Source organism: Mustelus asterias, unplaced genomic scaffold, assembly GCF_964213995.1.
Source record: "Mustelus asterias unplaced genomic scaffold, sMusAst1.hap1.1 HAP1_SCAFFOLD_195, whole genome shotgun sequence".
NCBI classification, from domain to species: domain Eukaryota; kingdom Metazoa; phylum Chordata; class Chondrichthyes; order Carcharhiniformes; family Triakidae; genus Mustelus; species Mustelus asterias.
The window spans coordinates 289432-309572 of NW_027590188.1; the positions used below are offsets into that span (position 1 = coordinate 289432).

General features: G+C 48.1%; 1 protein-coding gene across 6 annotated transcripts in view; it reads left to right on the plus strand.

Annotated features, from left to right (window-relative positions):
• The window catches only part of LOC144485489 (NACHT, LRR and PYD domains-containing protein 3-like), an 85952-nt gene that overhangs the window by 45043 nt on the left and 20768 nt on the right, over positions 1–20141 (plus strand). For all 6 annotated transcript variants that reach the window (XM_078203625.1, XM_078203627.1, XM_078203624.1 and 3 more), the window contains 2 exons: positions 3079–4816; positions 14673–14759. In XM_078203625.1, the coding sequence (XP_078059751.1) occupies positions 3079–4816; positions 14673–14759 (1825 nt within the window). The remainder of the gene's footprint in view (positions 1–3078; positions 4817–14672; positions 14760–20141) is intronic.

A 20141-nucleotide genomic window follows, 5' to 3' on the forward strand; every position in this document is an offset into this window, starting at 1 on the left:
AAATCATCAATTCTTGTAAATTCAGCATCGATGTAAGATTCAATCCATGTGACTTCTGACATTTCTTGTAATTATAGGGATATTGCTTCACTTCCTTAAATTCACAAAACCCCGTACATGGCGGGACCCTGATACAGTTTTAAACACTGTACTCACCTGGCAGGATCCTGATTCACTGAGAAACCCTGTACTCACCTGGCAGGATCCTGATTCACTGAGAAACCCTGTACTCACCCGGCAGGATCCTGATTCACTGAGAAACCCTGTACTCACCCGGCAGGATCCTGATTCACTGAGAAACCCTGTACACACCAAGCAGGATCCTGATTCACTGAGAAACACTGTACTCACCTGGCAGGATCCTGATTCACTGAGAAACACTGTACTCACCTGGCAGGATCCTGATTCACTGAGAAACACCGTACTCACCTGGCAGGATCCTGATTCACTGAGAAACCCTGTACTCACCTGGCAGGATCCTGATTCACTGAGAAACCCTGTACTCACCTGGCAGGATCCTGATTCACTGAGAAACACCGTACTCACCTGGCAGGATCCTGATTCACTGAGAAACCCTGTACTCACCTGGCAGGATCCTGATTCACTGAGAAACACCGTACTCACCTGGCAGGATCCTGATTCACTGAGAAACCCTGTACACACCTGGCAGGATCCTGATTCACTGAGAAACCCTGTACTCACCTGGCAGGATCCTGATTCACTGAGAAACCCTGCACATACCTGGCAGGATCCTGATTCACTGAGAAACCCTGTACTCACCTGGCAGGATCCTGATTCACTGAGAAACCCTGTACACACCTGGCAGGATCCTGATTCACTGAGAAACCCTGTACTCACCTGGCAGGATCCTGATTCACTGAGAAACCCTGTACTCACCCGGCAGGATCCTGATTCACTGAGAAACCCTGTACTCACCTGGCAGGATCCTGATTCACTGAGAAACCCTGTACTCACCTGGCAGGATCCTGATTCACTGAGAAACCCTGTACACACCTGGCAGGATCCTGATTCACTGAGAAACCCTGTACTCACCTGGCAGGATCCTGATTCACTGAGAAACCCTGTACTCACCCGGCAGGATCCTGATTCACTGAGAAACCCTGTACACACCTGGCAGGATCCTGATTCACTGAGAAACCCTGTACTCACCTGGCAGGATCCTGATTCACTGAGAAACCCTGTACTCACCCGGCAGGATCCTGATTCACTGAGAAACCCTGTACTCACCCGGCAGGATCCTGATTCACTGAGAAACCCTGCACTCACCTGGCAGGATCCTGATTCACTGAGAAACCCTGCACTCACCTGGCCAGAGCCTGAGACACTGAAATGCTGTAGACACCTGGCAGGATCCCGATACGTTGTACACACTTGGCAGGATCTGCACACGCTGTATGCACTTGGCAGGGTCCTGAGGCGCTGTGCCCACCTGGCTGGGCCCTGAGGCGCTGTGCCCACCTGGCTGGGTGCTGAGGCGCTGTGCCCACCTGGCTGGGTCCTGACGTGCTGTGAAGCACTCTGCCCACCTGGCTGGGCCCTGAGGCGCTGTGCCCACCTGGCTGGGCCCTGAGGCGCTGTGCCCACCTGGCTGGGTCCTGAGGCGCTGTGCCCACCTGGCTGGGTGCTGAGGCGCTGTGCCCACCTGGCTGGGCCCTGAGGCGCTGTGCCCACCTGGCTGGGCCCTGAAGCGCTGTACCCATCTGGCAGGGTCCTGACGTGCTGAGAAGCACTCTGCCCACCTGGCTGGGTCCTGAGGCGCTGTGCCCACCTGGCTGGGCCCTGAGGCGCTGTGCCCACCTGGCTGGGCCCTGAGGCGCTGTGCCCACCTGGCTGGGCCCTGAGGCGCTGTGCCCACCTGGCTGGGCCCTGAGGCGCTGTGCCCACCTGGCTGGGCCCTGAGGCGCTGTGCCCACCTGGCTGGGCCCTGAGGCGCTGTGCCCACCTGGCTGGGCCCTGAGGCGCTGTGCCCACCTGGCTGGGCCCTGAGGCGCTGTGCCCACCTGGCTGGGCCCTGAGGCGCTGTGCCCACCTGGCTGGGTCCGGATGCACTCTGCCCACCTGGCTGGGCCCTGAGGCGCTGTGCCCACCTGGCTGGGCCCTGAGGCGCTGTGCCCACCTGGCTGGGCCCTGAGGCGCTGTGCCCACCTGGCTGGGCCCTGAGGCGCTGTGCCCACCTGGCTGGGCCCTGAGGCGCTGTGCCCACCTGGCTGGGCCCTGAGGCGCTGTGCCCACCTGGCTGGGCCCTGAGGCGCTGTGCCCACCTGGCTGGGCCCTGAGGCGCTGTGCCCACCTGGCTGGGCCCTGAGGCGCTGTGCCCACCTGGCTGGGCCCTGAGGCGCTGTGCCCACCTGGCTGGGCCCTGAGGCGCTGTGCCCACCTGGCTGGGCCCTGAGGCGCTGTGCCCACCTGGCTGGGCCCTGAGGCGCTGTGCCCACCTGGCTGGGCCCTGAGGCGCTGTGCCCACCTGGCTGGGCCCTGAGGCGCTGTGCCCACCTGGCTGGGCCCTGAGGCGCTGTGCCCACCTGGCTGGGCCCTGAGGCGCTGTGCCCACCTGGCTGGGCCCCGAGATGGAGGGGCATTTCCATACGGTCGCATGTGGTATACAGTTTTCTCCCTCCGAGTGTGCACAGCACCACAGGTAAAAACAGTAAAAATCTGCTATGATCGCATTCAGCCGCTGAGCAATCTGTGCCCCAACTCCTCACAATATCCAGAACTCTGCTGCAGAAACATCACTGAAGGATTCAAACGTTGAACGACTGGAATCTCCATTGTTGTACAATCAGGATCACGTGGGGGTTTGTACTGTGTACAATACACGGCAGCTTGGATAGTATTCACCATTAGAGAGAAAATATTACCTGCAAAGAAACCTGCATTCAGTAAATATAGAATCAAGTGAGGATATGAAAATTTTCTCGGCTTTTGTTCACTTTCAAATGAGATTTCCATTAACTCTTAATGAATTAAATCTATCTTTTCAGCAAAGTGGTCTTGAGAATTTACTTATTAAAGCCAATAACAATAATAAACATTTTCTCTCTGTTCTTATTGAAGATGTTCAGCAGAAACACAAGGAGACACTCCGGGTACAAACTGAAACACTGAGAGTGAACACTATCCTCATAAAGGAGAAGGTTAAGATTTTCCAGCTGGTTGATCGATACGCTGAGCTCACGGTTATTTCTACTGTTCGAGATCGGACACTTGTCGAACATGAACTGCTGGCAAGAGGCCGAGACCATGAAGAATGGAGAGAGAAAGATCTCCGGAAAGAACTGGAAAAAATCCGAACTGATCAATTGTTTCAGAGCAGCTTTTCCCAGAGAAAATCCAAATCTGGGAATTCAGCAGCAGTGAGCGGAGTGCCGGGAATTGGAAAAACAACAATGGTACAAAAGATTGTTCATGACTGGGCCACTGGGAAAATATACCCACACTTTCAATTTGTTTTCAGTTTTAAATTCCGGGATTTGAACACTATTAACTGTAGAATAAACCTGAGGAATCTGATATTGGATCAGTATCCCTACTTTGGGAATATTCTGGGAGAGCTCTGGAAGAACCCAAAAGGATTGCTGTTTATATTCGATGGTTTGGATGAATTCAAGGACAGTATTGATTTTGCTGACAATCGGAGAAATACAGAACCTCAGTACATGTGCACAGACCCCGAATGCTGGTGTGAAGTGTCTGACATTGTGTACAGTTTAATACAGCACAAGCTGCTCCCTGGATGTTCAGTGCTAGTGACCAGCCGCCCCACTGCATTACAGTTATTGGAAAAGGCTGACATCAGTGTCTGGGCTGAAATCCTGGGATTTGTTGGTGATGAACGGAAGGAATATTTCAACAAGTTTTTTGAAGATCAGATGGTGGCAGCAGCTGTTTTCAAACACGTGGAGGAGAACGAGATCCTGTACACCATGTGTTACAACCCTTCCTACTGCTGGATCCTCGGTCTGTCACTGGGTCCCTTCTTTACACAAAGAGACAGGAAACAGCAGCAAGTTCCCAAGACCATCACCCAACTATATTCCTACTATATTTACAACATTCTGAAAAACCATGGCCGAGAGATTGAAAACCCCCGTGATGTGTTACTGAAGCTTGGTGAGATGGCCTACACAGGAGTCTCCAAGAAGAAGATTGTGTTTAGAAATGGAGATTTGATTGAGTACAATCTACAACCTTCCCAGTTCCTGTCTGGGTTCCTGATGGAACTTTTGGAGAGAGATGTTTCTGCCCAGAGTGTGGTTTATACATTCCCACACCTCACCATCCAAGAGTTTGTAGCTGCACTCACACAATTCCTGACTCCAGATCCTGGGGAGATCGGGAAACTCCTCAGTGAAGCCCACAGCGAGGAAGATGGGCGATTTGAGATATTTCTCCGTTTTGTTGCTGGTCTGTCCTCCCCACAGTCAGCTCGACCCCTGGTGGAGTTTCTGGGTCCATTTCTTCATCAAACAACCTGCCGAGTGATTGACTGGGTGAAGGAGAAGGTTGAAGGGCAGATTGGAGACACAGAGACTGAAACTGGGAAGAGGAAGCTCCTGAACACATTCCACTACCTGTTTGAGACTCAGAATAAAGCACTGGCTCGGAACACAGTGGGATCTATGGAAAAACTTTCATTTCGCGGATTGCGACTGACCCCGATTGACTGTGCGGTCCTGTCTCATGTCATTGGACTCTGTGATACAATAAAACACCTCGATCTACAGCTATGCAACATTCAGTGTGAAGGGCTCCAGCGGCTGGGACCCATTCTGCACAAGTGTCAGGAGTTGAGGTAACTGTTTGGTCTCAGAGCGGATATTTTCATTGTTGAGAAGCCATTTCCTTTGTTCTAATAAAACAGAGGCATGTTCATTCGAGGACATCAAGAGAGAAACAATGTCCAATGGTCACAAAGTGTGGGAGAATGGCACAAAGTAATAATGCTCATTTGAGAGCAGATGCAGATATGATGGGCCGATTGGCCTCCTTCTGAACCTGTAATAAATCCAGATTCTCTGATAAAACTACATCGTTTCAAGAAGGCAGATTCTCGTGGAATAGGCGTGGGCAATAAATGTTGGCATAACCAGCGATGCCCACGTTCCATGAATGAATAAAAACATTATTGGGATGAATTTTAAATAATTAGAGCTGTAAAGGCCTCCCTCCAAAATCTGAAAAAGGATCATTCCCTCTCCCAACAGAAACCATCTGATTCTGTACGATGCTATACAGAAATTAGTTTCTCTTGTTCGGTGCAGCTTACAGTTTGTGTTTAATTATGATCAGGATTATTTTACTGCGCTCTCCCTGTGTTATGTATTACAGTCGGTGTGTGTTATATTGGGACAATGTCCCTTTATAAGTCACGTGATCACTGGTGACATCATCAGTTCGGGTTGCTTTCTGAATGCCTGCGTTGCGCTGCCTCTACTGGCAGCCTCTGTGAACTCCGTCTTGCTTCTTGGATTAACTGGTTGTAACTGAAACTCAGAGCTTCTATCATTCATTGTGGGCCTCTGAATAGAAGCAACCATTTCTTTAAACCTCTATAACTCTTACAACGTCGTAAACCTTAAATTAAAATGTAGGGACAGTTTAAATTGAAACCAAAAACCCGCAGGCGGGCAGCTTTGTTTAACATGAAGTGAAATTAAAGTTTTGGCCCTTTCTGAGCTCACAAGCACAGAAACACAAATTAAACTTCAACTCATGAATTACTGTGTAATGCCCACAAACACAAACTATTACATAACAGTGAAGCCCAAGATGCTGTTTTCTTTATTAATTGCTACCTACACTTGCCCTGCCAATGGCAATGATCGATGCACACATGTGTTCAGTCCCTCTGCTCCTGCAATCCGTTTACAATTCTACCGATTATTTTATATTGCTTCCTCATGTGCATGTTTCCTGAAAGTATCACCTCACCCGTCTCTGCATTGAACGTAATCTGCCATCTATCTGTACACTCCACCATAGTCTGTTTTTCAGTCCCAAGCTCTTCTCCACACAGTTTACAATGCCTCAAACTGTGCTGTGATCAACAAACTTTGAAATTTTCCTCGAGACTGCAAATCATAGAAACCCTACAGCGCAGGAAGAGGCCATTCGGCCCATCGAGTCTGCACCGACCACAATCCCACCCAGGCCCTATCCCCATATCCCTACATATTTTACCCTCTAATAATTGTGGGATTGTGGTCGGTGCAGACTCGATGGGCCAAATGGCCTCCTTCTGCACTGTAGGGTTTCTATGATTGATTTCTATGATTAATCCCTCAAACCTACACATCTCAGGACACTAACGAGCAATTTTAGCATGGCCAATCAACCTAACCCACACATCTTTAGACTGGGAGGAAACCGGAGCACCCGGAAGAAACCCACGCAGACACGAGGAGAATGTGCAAACTCCACACACTGACCCAAGCCGGGAATCGAACCCAGGTCCCTGGAGCTGTGAAGCAGCAGTGCCAACCACTATGCTACCGTGCCGCCCAAACACCCAGATCATTCAGATATATCAGGGAAAAGCAAGGATCCCAATACCAACCACTTGGGTTCTCCATTACCGACATCCTCCAGCCTTGAAAATATCCATTACTCTTTGTTCATCCAATTTTGTATCCACGTTGCTACTTTCCCATTTATTTTATGAGCTTATGCCACAAGTCTGTTGTGTCACTGCATCAGATGATTTTTGAATATCCATGTACACCACATCAACAGCAGAACCATCACTGACCCTTTCTGTTGCTTCCTCCAATTCGCAGCAATATAAAGCCAATCGAAAACGGCATTTTCTTTACCAACCAATGAATTTAGTTTCCTCTGTGTCGCTATTAGATTCACCATTTCCCTTTTGAACTCAGCGTGGGCCGGCTCAGAGTAGCCGAATGATCAACTGACCCTCCAACCCTCAGCTAAGTTTAACACTACTGCTCCAGGCTGGAGCCGCAGACTTGACTAAATTGGATTGACCCAGTCTTTTCGGTTGTGGTTACTGCCTCCTGGCCCTCTCTTCATCCACTCCAACAAACTGAGATAGCTGGGAATTAAACCCGTATCAACTGCTTGGAAAGCAACTATGCTCGCTATGATATCACCATCATTGCATTTAGTGACTCCTGTGGTGTAGGTGCACCCACTGTGCTGTGAAAAAGAGAATCCCAGGACTTTGACCCAGTCACTCTGAAGGAACGGCGATATCAAGCCAGGATGATGTGTATCTTGAAGGGAACTTCCAGGTGGAGATGTTTCCATTTATCTGCTTGTCCTTCTAGGGATAGAAATCACAGGATTGGAAGGTGCTGTGTAACGAGCCATTGGGAGTTGTTGCACTGCATCTTGTAGATGGTACACACTGCTAGCTCTGTACCTCTGTGGTGGATGGAATGAGTGTTGCAGGTGATGGGTGGAGAACCAGTCAACAAGCAGAGTTATCCTGGATGGTGGCGAGCTTCCTGAATCTTGAGCTGCGCTCATGCAGACAAGTGGATGGTATTCAATCAAATTCCTGACATGTGTCTTGTAATTGGTGGAAATGTTTTCGGAAGTGAGGAGGTGAGTTACTCTGTGCAGAAATCCTGGCCTTTAACCTTCTCTTATAACCACAGTATTGATCTGGCGAATCTGTTTCTGATCAATGGTAACACCCAAGATGTTGATAGTTGGGGATTCATGGGGATGATAATCCCATTGAATGTAAAGGGAAATGACTGTATTCTCTCTTGGTGGAAATAGTCATCGCCTGGGAGTTCTCAGCCCTTCCCTTGTTCAAGCCTTGCTAAATATGGACAGGTCCTGCATCACTATCTCGCGGAGTTGAGAATGGTGCTGAACGTTGTGCAGACATCAGCAAACATCTCCACTTCTGACTTTATGATGGATGAAATTTAATTGATGAAGCAGCTGAAGATGGTTGGGCCGAGGGCACTCTCCTGAGAACTTCCTGCTGTCATTTCCTGGAGATGAGATGACCCTCTCTTCACACACTCCCAACAAACTGAGATATCTGGGAATTAAACCCCTATCAACTGCTTGGAAAGCAACTATGCTCACAATTATATCACCATCATTGCATTTCGGGACTCCTGTGGTGTAGGTGCACCCACTGTGCTGTGAGAAAGAGAGTTCCAGGATGTTTACCCAGTCACTGTGAAGGAATGGTGATATATTTCCAAGTCAGGATGGTGTGTATCTTGGAAGGGAACTTCCAGGTGGTGATGCTTCCATTCATCTGCTGCCCTTGTCCTCCCAGGGATAGAAATCACAGACTGGGCAGTGCTGTGTAACGAGCCATGGTGAGTTGTTGCAGTGCATCATGCAGATGGTCCAACAACCATAACTAACTTCCTTTGTGCTGGTATTACTCCAATCGGCAGATAGTTTTCATAGAAAGAAATCATAGAAACCCTACAGTGCAGAAAGAGGCCACTCGGCCCATCGAGTCTGCACTGACCACAATCCCACCCAGGCCCTACTTCCATATCCCTACATATTTTACCCACTCCAAAACAGGTACATTGTTTTAGATAGTGTGGAGGAGTGTGCCTCTCCAGGGGTAAGACACAGTGACCAGGTCACTGGCACACAGTCAGGCTCTGTGGCCCGGAAAGGGAAGAGAGGGGTTAGGAGAGCGATAGTGGTGGGGGATGCATCAGTTAGAGGCACAGACAGGCGATTCTGTGGGGGCGAACGGGACTCCAGGATGGTAGTCTGCCTACCTGGTGCTGGGGTCACGAATGTCTCCGAGCGGATAGGAGGCATATTAAAGGGGGAAGATAAAGAAACGGATGTCATTCTACACATTGGTGGAAATGACGTAGATAGGAAGAGTGGGGGGTCCTAAGAGAGCAATTTAGGGAGTTGGGAAATAGGTTAAAAAGTAGGGTCACTAGGGTGGCCATCTCTGGGCTGCTCCCAATGCCTCGTGCCAGTGAGGCTAAGAATAGGGAGTTGGTTCAAATGAATGCCTGGCTAAAGGACTGGTCCAGGAGGGAGGGCTTTAGTTTCATAGACCAATGGGAGGTTTTCAGGAGAGGATGGCACCTGTACAAGAGGGAGGGGTCACAACTAAGTTGGAAGGGCACAAATATCCTGGCTGGGAGCTTTGCTAGTGCAGTTCGGGGGGGTTTAAACTAGTATGGCAGGGGGGTGGGGATCAAACTATTAGGTCTATAAGTGTGGTGGCTGGGGACGAGCTTGGGGCTGGGACAAGGCTGGCAAAGAAGAAGAGCACTCTGGGGGAGGACGACCTCACTGTGCCTGGAGGTCTGGAGTGCTTATACTTCAATGCAAGGAGCGTAGCAGGTAAAACAGACGAACTTGGGGCCTTAATGCGCACGAGGAATTTGGATGTGGTTGCGGTGACAGAGACTTGGTTGAAAGAGGGGCAGGACTGGCAGCTGAATATTCCAGGGTACAAGTGTTTTAGGCGAGACAGAGGAGGGGCCAAAAGAGGTGGGGGAGTAGCGGTATTGGTTGGAGAGCATATTACAGCAGTGCAGAGGGAGGACAATTCGGAGGAGTCGTGTAGCGAGTCACTCTGGGTGGAGCTTAGAAACAGGAAAGGCGCAGTCACTATGTTGGGGGTGTACTACAGGCCCCCCAACAGCCCAAGGGAAGTGGAAGAATGGATATGTCAGGAGATACTGGATAGGTGCAGGAAATATAGGGTTGTTGTAGTGGGAGACTTCAATTTCCCTGGAAGAGACTGGAAATCGCTGAGGGCAGGGACTCTGGATGGGGAGGAATTTGTAAAATGTGTACAGGAGGGTTCGTTGGAACAATATGTGGACAGCCCGACTCGAGAGGGGGCTATACTGGACCTGGTACTGGGGAATGAGCCCGGTCAGGTCTTCAAAGTTTTGGTTGGGGAACATGTGGCAAATAGTGACCACAATTCTGTTAGCTTTAGGATAGTGATGGAAAAGGATGAGTGGTGTCCCAAGGGTAAGGTGTTGGTTTGGGGGAAGGCTAACTTTATTGGGATCAGGCAGAAATTGGCAGCTCTTGATTGGGAGAGGTTGTTTGAGGGTAAATCCACATCTGGTATGTGGCAGTCTTTTAAGGAACGGTTGTTAGGGCTACAGGACAAGCATGTGCCTGTAAAAAAGAAGGATAGGAAGGGTAGGATTAGAGAACCGTGGATAACCAGGGAAATTGAGGGACTGGTCAAAAGGAAAAGAGAGGCGTATGTTAGGTCCAAGCAGCTAAAAACGGAGGGAGCTCTGGAGGAGTACAATGAAAGTAGGAAAATACTCAAACGGGGAATTAGAAGAGCAAAAAGGGGTCATGAAATGTTCTTGGCAGACAGGATTAAGGAGAATCCCAAGGCATTTTATTCATACGTTAGGAACAAAAGGGTTGTTAGGGAAAAAATTGGACCTCTCAGGGACAAAAGTGGGGACTTATGCTTGGAGCCCAAAAAAGTAGGGGAGATCCTAAATGAATACTTTGCGTCGGTATTCACAAAGGAGAGGGATGTGTTGACTGGGAGTGTCTCGGAGGGGAGTGTTGAACCGTTGGAGAAAATCTCCATTACAAAGGAGGAGGTGTTAGGTTTGTTAGAGAAAATAAAGACTGACAAATCCCCAGGGCCTGATGGAATCTATCCAAGGCTGCTCAGGGAGACGAGAGGTGAAATCGTTGTGCCTCTGACGCAAATCTTTGTCTCGTCACTGGACACAGGTGAGGTCCCAGAGGATTGGAGGATAGCCAATGTGGTCCCGTTATTTAAGAAGGGTAGGAAGGATAACCCGGGTAATTATAGGCTGGTGAGCTTGACGTCCGTGGTGGGGAAGTTGTTGGAGAAGGTTCTTAGAGATAGGATGTATGCGCATTTAGAAAGGAATAAACTCATTAACGATAGTCAGCATGGTTTTGTGAGAGGGAGGTCATGCCTCACTAACCTGGTGGTGTTTTTTGAAGAAGTGACCAAAATGGTTGACGAAGGAAGGGCCGTGGATGTTGTCTATATGGACTTTAGTAAAGCGTTTGACAAAGTCCCTCATGGTAGGCTAGTGAAAAAGGTTGGATCCCATGGGATAAAGGGGGAGGTGGCTAGATGGGTGGAGAACTGGCTTGGTCATAGAAGACAGAGGGTGGTAGTGGAAGGGTCTTTTTCCGGCTGGAGGCCTGTGACTAGTGGTGTACCGCAGGGCTCTGTATTGGGACCTCTGCTGTTTGTGATTTATATAAATGATCTGGAAGAAGGAGTAACTGGGGTGATCAGTAAGTTTGCGGACGACACAAAACTGGCAGGACTTGCAGATAGTGAGAAACATTGTCAGAGGCTACAGAAGGATATAGATAGGCTGGAAATTTGGGCAAGGAAATGGCAGATGGAGTTCAATCCTGATAAATGCGAAGTGATGCATTTTGGTGGGAATAATGTAGGGAGGAGCTACACGATAAATGGAAGAACCATAAAGGGTGTAGAGACGCAGAGGGACCTGGGTGTGCAAGTCCACAGATCCTTGAAGGTGACGGCACAGGTGGAGAAGGTGGTGAAGAAGGCATATGGCATGCTTGCCTTTATAGGACGGGGCATAGAGTATAAGAGTTGGGGTCTGATGTTGCAGATGTATAGAACGTTGGTTCGGCCGCATTTGGAATACTGCGTCCAGTTCTGGTCGCCACACTACAAGAAGGACGTGGAGGCTTTGGAGAGAGTACAGAGGAGGTTTACCAGGATGTTGCCTGGTATGGAGGGGCTTGGTTATGAGGAGAGATTGGGGAAACTGGGGTTGTTCTCCTTGGAAAGACGGAGGATGAGGGGAGACTTAATAGAGGTGTATAAAATTATGAAAGGCATAGAAAGGGTGAACGGTGGGAAGCTTTTCCCCGGGTCGGTGGTGACGTTCACGAGGGGTCATAGGTTCAAGGTGAAGGGGGGGAGGTTTAACACAGATATCAGAAGGACATATTTCACACAGAGGGTCGTGGGGGCCTGGAATGTGTTGCCGGGCAAGGTGGTGGAGGCGGACACACTGGGAACGTTTAAGACTTATCTAGACAGCTATATGAACGGAGTGGGAATGGAGGGATACAAAAGAGTGGTCTAGTCTGGACCAGGGAGCGGCGCGGGCTAATTGTTCCTTGTTTCTCGTTTCAAGGCTTCATTCTATGATCATCTTGCTGGTGCCAGTACAGAGCGAGACTGCGGATAGTTGGGAACCTGTCTCGGGGGCAGGGAATTCATATGGTGTTCGTGGAAGTGGAAATGACTAGGGTTGGGAAGCATTTCCTGATCAGGGCCATTGTGATCTCCTGGACTCGTTTCGATCGCCTCAGGGGGTCGGAGAGGAATTTCCCAGATTTTTTTTCCCCATATTGGCCCTGGGGTTTTTCACTCTGGGTTTTCGCCTCTCCCTGGAGATCACATGGTCTGGAATGGGGGGGGTGGGGGTGAGTTAATAGGTTGTAATGAACAAAGCATCGTAGCTGTGAGGGACAGCTCGGTGGATAGGATATTAGGATGTAGATAGGCTGGAAAATTGGGCGGGGATCCTGGATTCAGGATTCAATCCTGGACCGGGGAGCGGCGCGGGCTTGGAGGGCCGAAGGGCCTGTTCCTGTGCTGTATTGTTCTTTGTTCTTTTGTTCTTTGTTCTTAATCCCTCTAATCTACGCATCTCGGGACACTAAGGGGCAATTTTTTTAGCATAGCCAATCAAACTAACCCGCACATCTTTGGACTGTGGGAGGAAACCGGAGCACCCGGAGGAAACCCACGCAGACACGAGGAGAATGTGCAAACCCCACACAGACAGTGACCCAAGCCGGGAATCGAACCCAGGTCCCTGGAGCTGTGAAGCAGCAGTGCTAACCACTGTGCTACCGTGCTGCCCATTTCTCATTTCCATTGACTTCAGCTTTTTTCTGGCTCCTTTTTGCTACATGTGGCCATATGCTGCCTTGATGTCAAGGGCAGACACTCTCCCCTCTCATCCTGAGTTCAGCTCTGTTGTCCGTGTTTGCATCAAGGCTGTAATGAGGTCGGGGACTGAGTGACCCTGAGTAAGCACAAGCTTCAAGTCAGATAGCAGGTCATTGCTAATTAAGTGTCACTTGTTAGTCTCGTTAGCCTTCCATTACTCTGCTGATGATCGAGAGGAGACTGATGGGGTGGTAAATGGACAGATTGGATTTGTTCTCTCCTTTTTGTGTACGGTCATATCTGGACAATTTCCCACTATTTTGGGTAAACATCAGTGTCGTAGCTCTACTGGAACAGCTTGGCGAGGAACAGAGCAGCTTCTGGAGCAGTAATCTTCAGTACAGTTACTGGAATATTGTCAAGATCTGTGGTCTTTGCAGTATCCATTATCTTTAACTATTTCTTGACATCATGTGGGGTGAATGGAATGAGCTGATATCTGTGATGTTGGGGCCCTCTGGATGGTTCAGCCACTGAAGTTAGTCACTAATATTTGAACCATATCTTTTGCACTGATGTGCGAGTCTCCTCCGTCATGAGGATGGGATATTTGTGGAACCTCCTCCTTCTGTTGTTTCATCGTCCACTACCATTCACAGCTAAATGTGGCAGGACTGCAGAGCTTACATCTGAGCCGAGGAAACCAGAATTTCCTGAATGAGGAAACCTGCTGCTGGAAAATCTCCAGTCAAACTGTCAGTGATATGAAACAGCATTTTCGGATAATCCTTTTCCTATGTGAGGATCTACCGGGAAGAGGGAACTCCCGGTAATTCCTGGAGATAGAACAGTAGCCATACCTGCAGAAAATGTAGAGCCTGTTTACTGTGGAATGTAGCGGGAGACACCCCTCCCCTATAAACTAATCAAACAGAAATATTTCAACTTTCTAATTTGAGAATAATCTTTCCTGGTTGTATCAAATCTCGGGGATGGATCTTAAAGCAACAGTTAGCACAGTTTCACACTTTAACTCACCCTGAGATATTACACAGATGTTATAATGTCAATAGTTAAGAAGCACAGGGAATCCCGAGGGATACACTCTCCCAGCTTTATCATTTAACCCTCAGTAAAATGTACAATTCTCATAAAATCCTGGATTTATGTAACAGCAGAAATGATTTGAATTTTTGGAAACTTAGCAGGGTCAGTGAGATTCAGGAGGGTAATTCTGATGATCAGGAAATGAGACCAGAATGTGGGACATGTTTAAACGTTACTTGCTTGTTCACAGGATGTGGGCATCACCTCCTCGAGGGGCCATTAGCAGTGGGAAATAAATGCTGGTCTAGCCAGCGACACCCATATCCCATGGACAATTAAACAAAATATACATTTTGAGAGTTGTAAAAGTGGTTCCCCCAGTAGGCAAACCAGTGGGAGTTAACTGTTCAATTGTTTCAATGTTGACTATTGCCTTTTCCATTCAACAGAAAGGATTTGATGTTATTTGATTTATTATTGTCACATTTATTAGTGCCAAAGCATACCGTACATAGGGAAGGAAAGGAAAGAGTCCAGAATGCAGTGTCACAGTGACAGCTGGGGTGTAGAGAAAGATCAACTTGGATGAGATATAATATCGTAACTTGAATCAGGTCACCACTCGTGCTAAGTTTCTGACACAAAAATAGATCCAGCTATTTTTCCTGCTGAACATTAATCTGAATTTAATGTGTTTCTCACTTTCTCCATTTAGTCTGGGTTCCAGTAAAGTGGGAGATTCAGGAGTGAAACTACTGTCTGCGGCTCTGAGGAATCCAGAATGTAAAATACAGAAACTGCAGTAAGTATCAGACTGTGTGAGATTGTGTTAATAATCGGTGATGTCTGACACTGTAAATTATTATCAGTGTCAGTAATCGTGTCATTAATAACCATTCCACATCATTCCTGTCCGTATTCGTGTTAAACACCACGGATTTACTCTGATTCCTGAGATCTTTCTCTCTCTGATCTCCAGTTTGGAGAGTAACAGCCTCAGATATTCCCACCTCTGCTCAGTACAAACCAGTCAGTGATGTGTCTGAACCTGAGTTGCAATAAACTGCGAGATTCAGGAGTGAAAGAATTATCTAATCATTTATAATTATTCTCAAATCCATTCATGAGAATAAAAAAGATGGACAAAACAATTAAATATTTATAGAATTACCAGATATGGCTGGTCACATGTTCAATTTAGTTTAATTTGTCATTCAGATTATAGATGTTTATGTCTGTCGGCTTCTCAGTTTGATTAAATGTAGAAAACTGCAGTATATTGGTAAGGCAGATTACAAACTACATGGAATTCTGATTAGTTTTATGCCAAGGGATCCACTCTCAAATTTACGTTAAATGGAGCTTAAGGAGCATCTGAAAAGAGAATGCAGAGATGGAGGTGGGGAGGGTTATGAAGAGAATTCCAGAGCTTACAGCCCAGCAGTTCAAGGCACAGCTCAGCTGGCAATGGCAATAATCACAGTGCAGAATAGTCTGAATGATGTCCCTATTAATAATGGACATTGTTTTTAAGAACACAAATAATGATACTAAATATACCATTGCTATCAGTATTTGTGTTATTAAAAACACTACCCAATATTAGTCGACACAAAATAAGCTTGGCAGCAAAGTTGGAGACCATGAAATAAAAGAGGCAAAGGCAGCCTGGATATGAAGTTATCTGAGTGACAGGATACAGGCAGGAGAGGTGAACTGTACCTTTTCATTTATAGGAAGCTGACAGTGGCTTTCCCCAGCAACCAGTACTGTGTTACTACGACTAATTTTCTTTACATGTACTACCAAATGAGACTTGGGTTTATCTAAAGATGAGATGTGAAGCTCCAGCACACGGCCACCAGACCACAGAGCGGACGCAGCATATGATAGACCGAGCTCAATCACACCAAAACCAATGGATCAGATCAGAGATCTGCTGTCTTGCCATATCCAGTCATAAATAGTGTTAGACATGCCACAAAATGTTGGACATGCCGGTTACATTAGGCGACACGGTGGCACAGTGGTTAGCACTGCTGCCTCACAGCGCCAGGGACCAGGGTTCAATTCCGGCCTTGGGTGACTTTATGTGTAGAGTTTGCACGTTCTCCCAGTGTCTGTGTGGGTTTCCTCTGGGTGCTCCAATTTTCTCCCACAGTCCAAAGATGTGCAGGTTCGGTTGATTGGCTATGCTAAGTTGTCCCTTGGTATCTCAGGGTGTGTAGGTTACGGGGATTAGTGGGCCATATATGTGGAGTTACAGAGATAGGGCCTGGATATGATATTCTTTCAAAGAATTGGTGAAGACTCGATGGGCCAAAGGGCCTCCTTCTACACTGTGGGAATTCTATGATTCTATAAATATGCTACAAGAATCCCCTCATTACTGATGAGGGAACCCAGAGCATCAGTGCCAACTTCAGCCAGAAGTGCTGAGTAGAATATTTAATCTCGGCCTCCTCCTGAGGTCCCCAACATTACAGATGACAATTTGCTTCACTGTATGTGACGTAAGGAAATGACTGAAGGCGCTGCATACTGCAAACTCTGTCAGCCTGGCTGTACCCCAGCAATGGTACTGAAGAATTGTGCTCCATAACTAGCCATTCCCCTGGCCAAGCTGTTCCAGTACAGCTACAACACTGGATCTACCGGACAATGTGGAAAAAAACAGGGCAAATCCAATCTGATGAATTGCTGCTCCATCAGTCTGCTCTTGAGCGTCAGAAAAGTGTCATCCTTCCAGTGCCTCATGAACATCACTGCAGGAGTTCCTGAGGGTGATGTCCAAATCCCAACCACCTTCAATTGCTTTATCAATGTCCTGCCTTCCATTATAATGTCAGAAGTGAGGATGCTCACTAATGATTGCACAATGCTCAGTACTGTTCACAATTCCTCAGAGACTGAAGCAGTCAATGTCCATAAACAGCAAGACCTGAACAAAACGGAAAATGCTGGAAAGGCTCAGCATGTCTGACAGCTTCTGTGGAGAGAGATCAACTAACCCTTCGAATCTGGATGACTCTTCGACAGAGCTGGCGTCTTAAGGTCTGAAGAACGTTCAGGCTTAACCTGATAAATGGCAAGTAATGTTTCACTGCACAAATGCCAGGCAAGGACCATCTCCAACAGACGGGAATCTAACCATAATTCCCTTTACATTGAATGGCAGCACCATCACTGAATCCTCGACATCAACATCCTGAGTGGTGGGGGCGCACTGGGACCATTGAACAGACACTGAACTGTAAACACTATGGCTCCAAGGGTGGATCACAGTCTGGGAATTCGGAGACGAGGAACTCGCCTCCTGTCTCCCAAATTTTTGCCCACCATCTCCAAGGCAAAAGTCAGCAGTGTGATGGAATCCGCTCATCTTGCTGGATTGTCTGCAGCTTCAAAAACACTGAAGAAGCTCATCCATGGAAAAGGAGCCCACTGGATCAGCTGGCCATTCACCAAACTGAACATTGGCTGTCTCTACCACTGACGCACAGTGGCAGTATTTTACCACATACAAGGTGGAATGTAGCAGCTCACCAAGGTTCCTGAGCCAGCATCATCCAAACAGGCACTATCCATCGACGAGATGGCCAAGGATATCAGAAGGATGGGACACCAACCAGCTTCAGATTTCTTTCCAAACCACACACCATTCTGACTTGGAATATATTGCTTTTCCATCACTGATGTGGGATCATAATCCCGGATGTCCCTTCCTAGCGGTTTTGTACCAGATGCTCTGCAGAATTTAAGAAGATGGCTCACCACCTCCTTCTCAAGGGCAATTGGGGATGGGCTGCAAGTGTTGCATTCCCAGTGATACCATCATCCCATGAAAGGATTAATATAGACCAGCGCTACCCACTGTAGGGATGGTTAATTGTGCCTGTGTGTAACCCAAACTCAGTCACAGAAGAGAGAAAAAAACAGCTGCAACGGTACAAATTTTGTGACCATTGCACAGGCCAGAGGAATTCTAAAGATAGATCTGGTGGAACTATTCAATATACTCAGCGAGGGTCTCAAATGTCCAGGTGTTGTGTGCGATACAACCTGGAGTTAGAGTGGAAAAGCTTTGAAGAAAGTGTGATGCAATACAATGTTGACCAGATGCTTCGTGATGAGGAACCCCATGGACCACAGGCCAGGGACATGGGATATGTGTCAGGGAGGATGGAGATTCAGTAATGCAGACATGTTTTCCATGAACCTTAAATCTCACAGCCATTCAGTGTCATAAATCTTCCACCATCTCCAGCACTGTTGCTGTTTCTGTGAATGTTTTATAATTTCCCTGGAGCCGTCACGACATGAAACAAAGGTATTGGAATTGTATTGACCTGATTCAGTGCTGTATTTCCCATCTCACATTCCCAGTGAACTGTTAAAGACCCAGTAATATGGTGAAGGATTTCCATTAGAAGGATCCAAGGCTGAATGCCCGTGACTGCTGAGGTGCTCCCCCACAGGAAGAGAACAGTCTTGCCTGGTGTACCATGCCTCGGGACATCCTTTCCTGCAGCGTATCAGGTAGACAATGTTGGCCGAGTTGCAAGAGTAGGTGCCATGTAGCTTCTCCGCTCCGGGGAAGTACTGGACGACGAAGGGTACTCTGTCCACTGTGTCCCGTGTTTTTCTTCTGAGGAGGTCGGTGCGGTTTTTCGCTGTGGCGCGTTGCAACTGTTGATCGATGAGTCGTGCGCCATATCCTGTTCTTGTGAGGGCATCTTTCAGCGTCTGGAGGTGTCTCTTGCGATCCTCCTCAACCGAGCAGATCCTCCTCAGAAGACAAACACGGGACATGGTGGACAGAGTACCCTTCGTCGTCCAGTACTTCCCCGGAGCGGAGAAGCTACGGCATCACCTCCGCACCCTTCAACATGTCATTGATGGAGACGAACATCTCGCCAAGGCCATCCCCACACCCCCACTTCTTGCCTTCAAACAACCGCACAACCTCAAACAGACCATTGTCCGCAGCAAACTACCCAGCCTTCAGGAGAACAGTGACCATGACACCACACAACCCTGCCACAGCAACCTCTGCAAGACGTGCCGGATCATCGACACAGATGCCATCATCTCACGTGAGAACACCATCCACCAGGTACACGGTACATACTCTTGCAACTCGGACAACGTTGTCTACCTGATACGCTGCAGGAAAGGATGTCCCGAGGCATGGTACATTGGGGAGACCATGCAGACGCTGCGACAACGGATGAATGAACACCGCTCAACAATCACCAGGTAAGACTGTTCTCTTCCTGTGGGGGCATTCACGGGCATTCAGCCTTGGATCTTCAGGTAAGCGTTCTCCAAGGCCCCCTTCACGACACACGACAGCGCAGAGTCGCTGAGCAGAGACTGATAGCCATGTTCCGCACACATAAGGACGGCCTAAACCAGGATGTTGGATTTATGTCACATTATCAGTAACCCCCACAGCTTGCCTCCTGGACTTGCAGAATCTCACTAGCTGTTCTGTCTGGAGACAATACACATCTCTTTAACCTGTGTTTAATGCTCCCTCCACCCACATTGTCTGCACCTTTAAGGCCTGGCTGGCTGTAGGGATTCGCATTCTAATCAGTATTCTGTAACTTGATTTCTGTGTCTCTGTGCACTATTTGAGAGCACATTTCCACTCCATCTGATGAAGGAGCAGTGCTCCGAAAGCTTATGGTATTTGCTACCAAATAAACCTGTTGGACTTTAACCTGGTGTTGTGAGACTTCTTACTGTGCTTACCCCAGTCCAACGCCGGCATCTCCACATCTTTAAATCTGGTGCCAGCTCTGCCTGAATGGGGCCTTCCCCTGCAGCCAGTGGTTCAGCTCTGGAATGCACAGGGTTTTGTGGGAAGGTGGGGGAATGACACTTAGTGAGTTGCTCATTCAGAGAGTCAGTGCAGACACAATGGGCCGAATGGCCTCCTTCTGCTCTGTAACAATTCTGTGCTTCTGCCTGAGTGGGTGAATTCCCCAAATCTGTCAGATATTAATGTGCTGGTTCTGGCGATAGTGTGGAGTTGGTTAGTTCATTTGGTTTGGTGTTTAGAGTGTGATGTAGAATGACGCTAATGTTGAGGGTTTGGTCTTCGTACCGGCTCTGGGGTTCAAGGAGTCCCATCTCCTCCCATTGCCCCACGTTTACTAAGTTGTGTCCCTGAAGC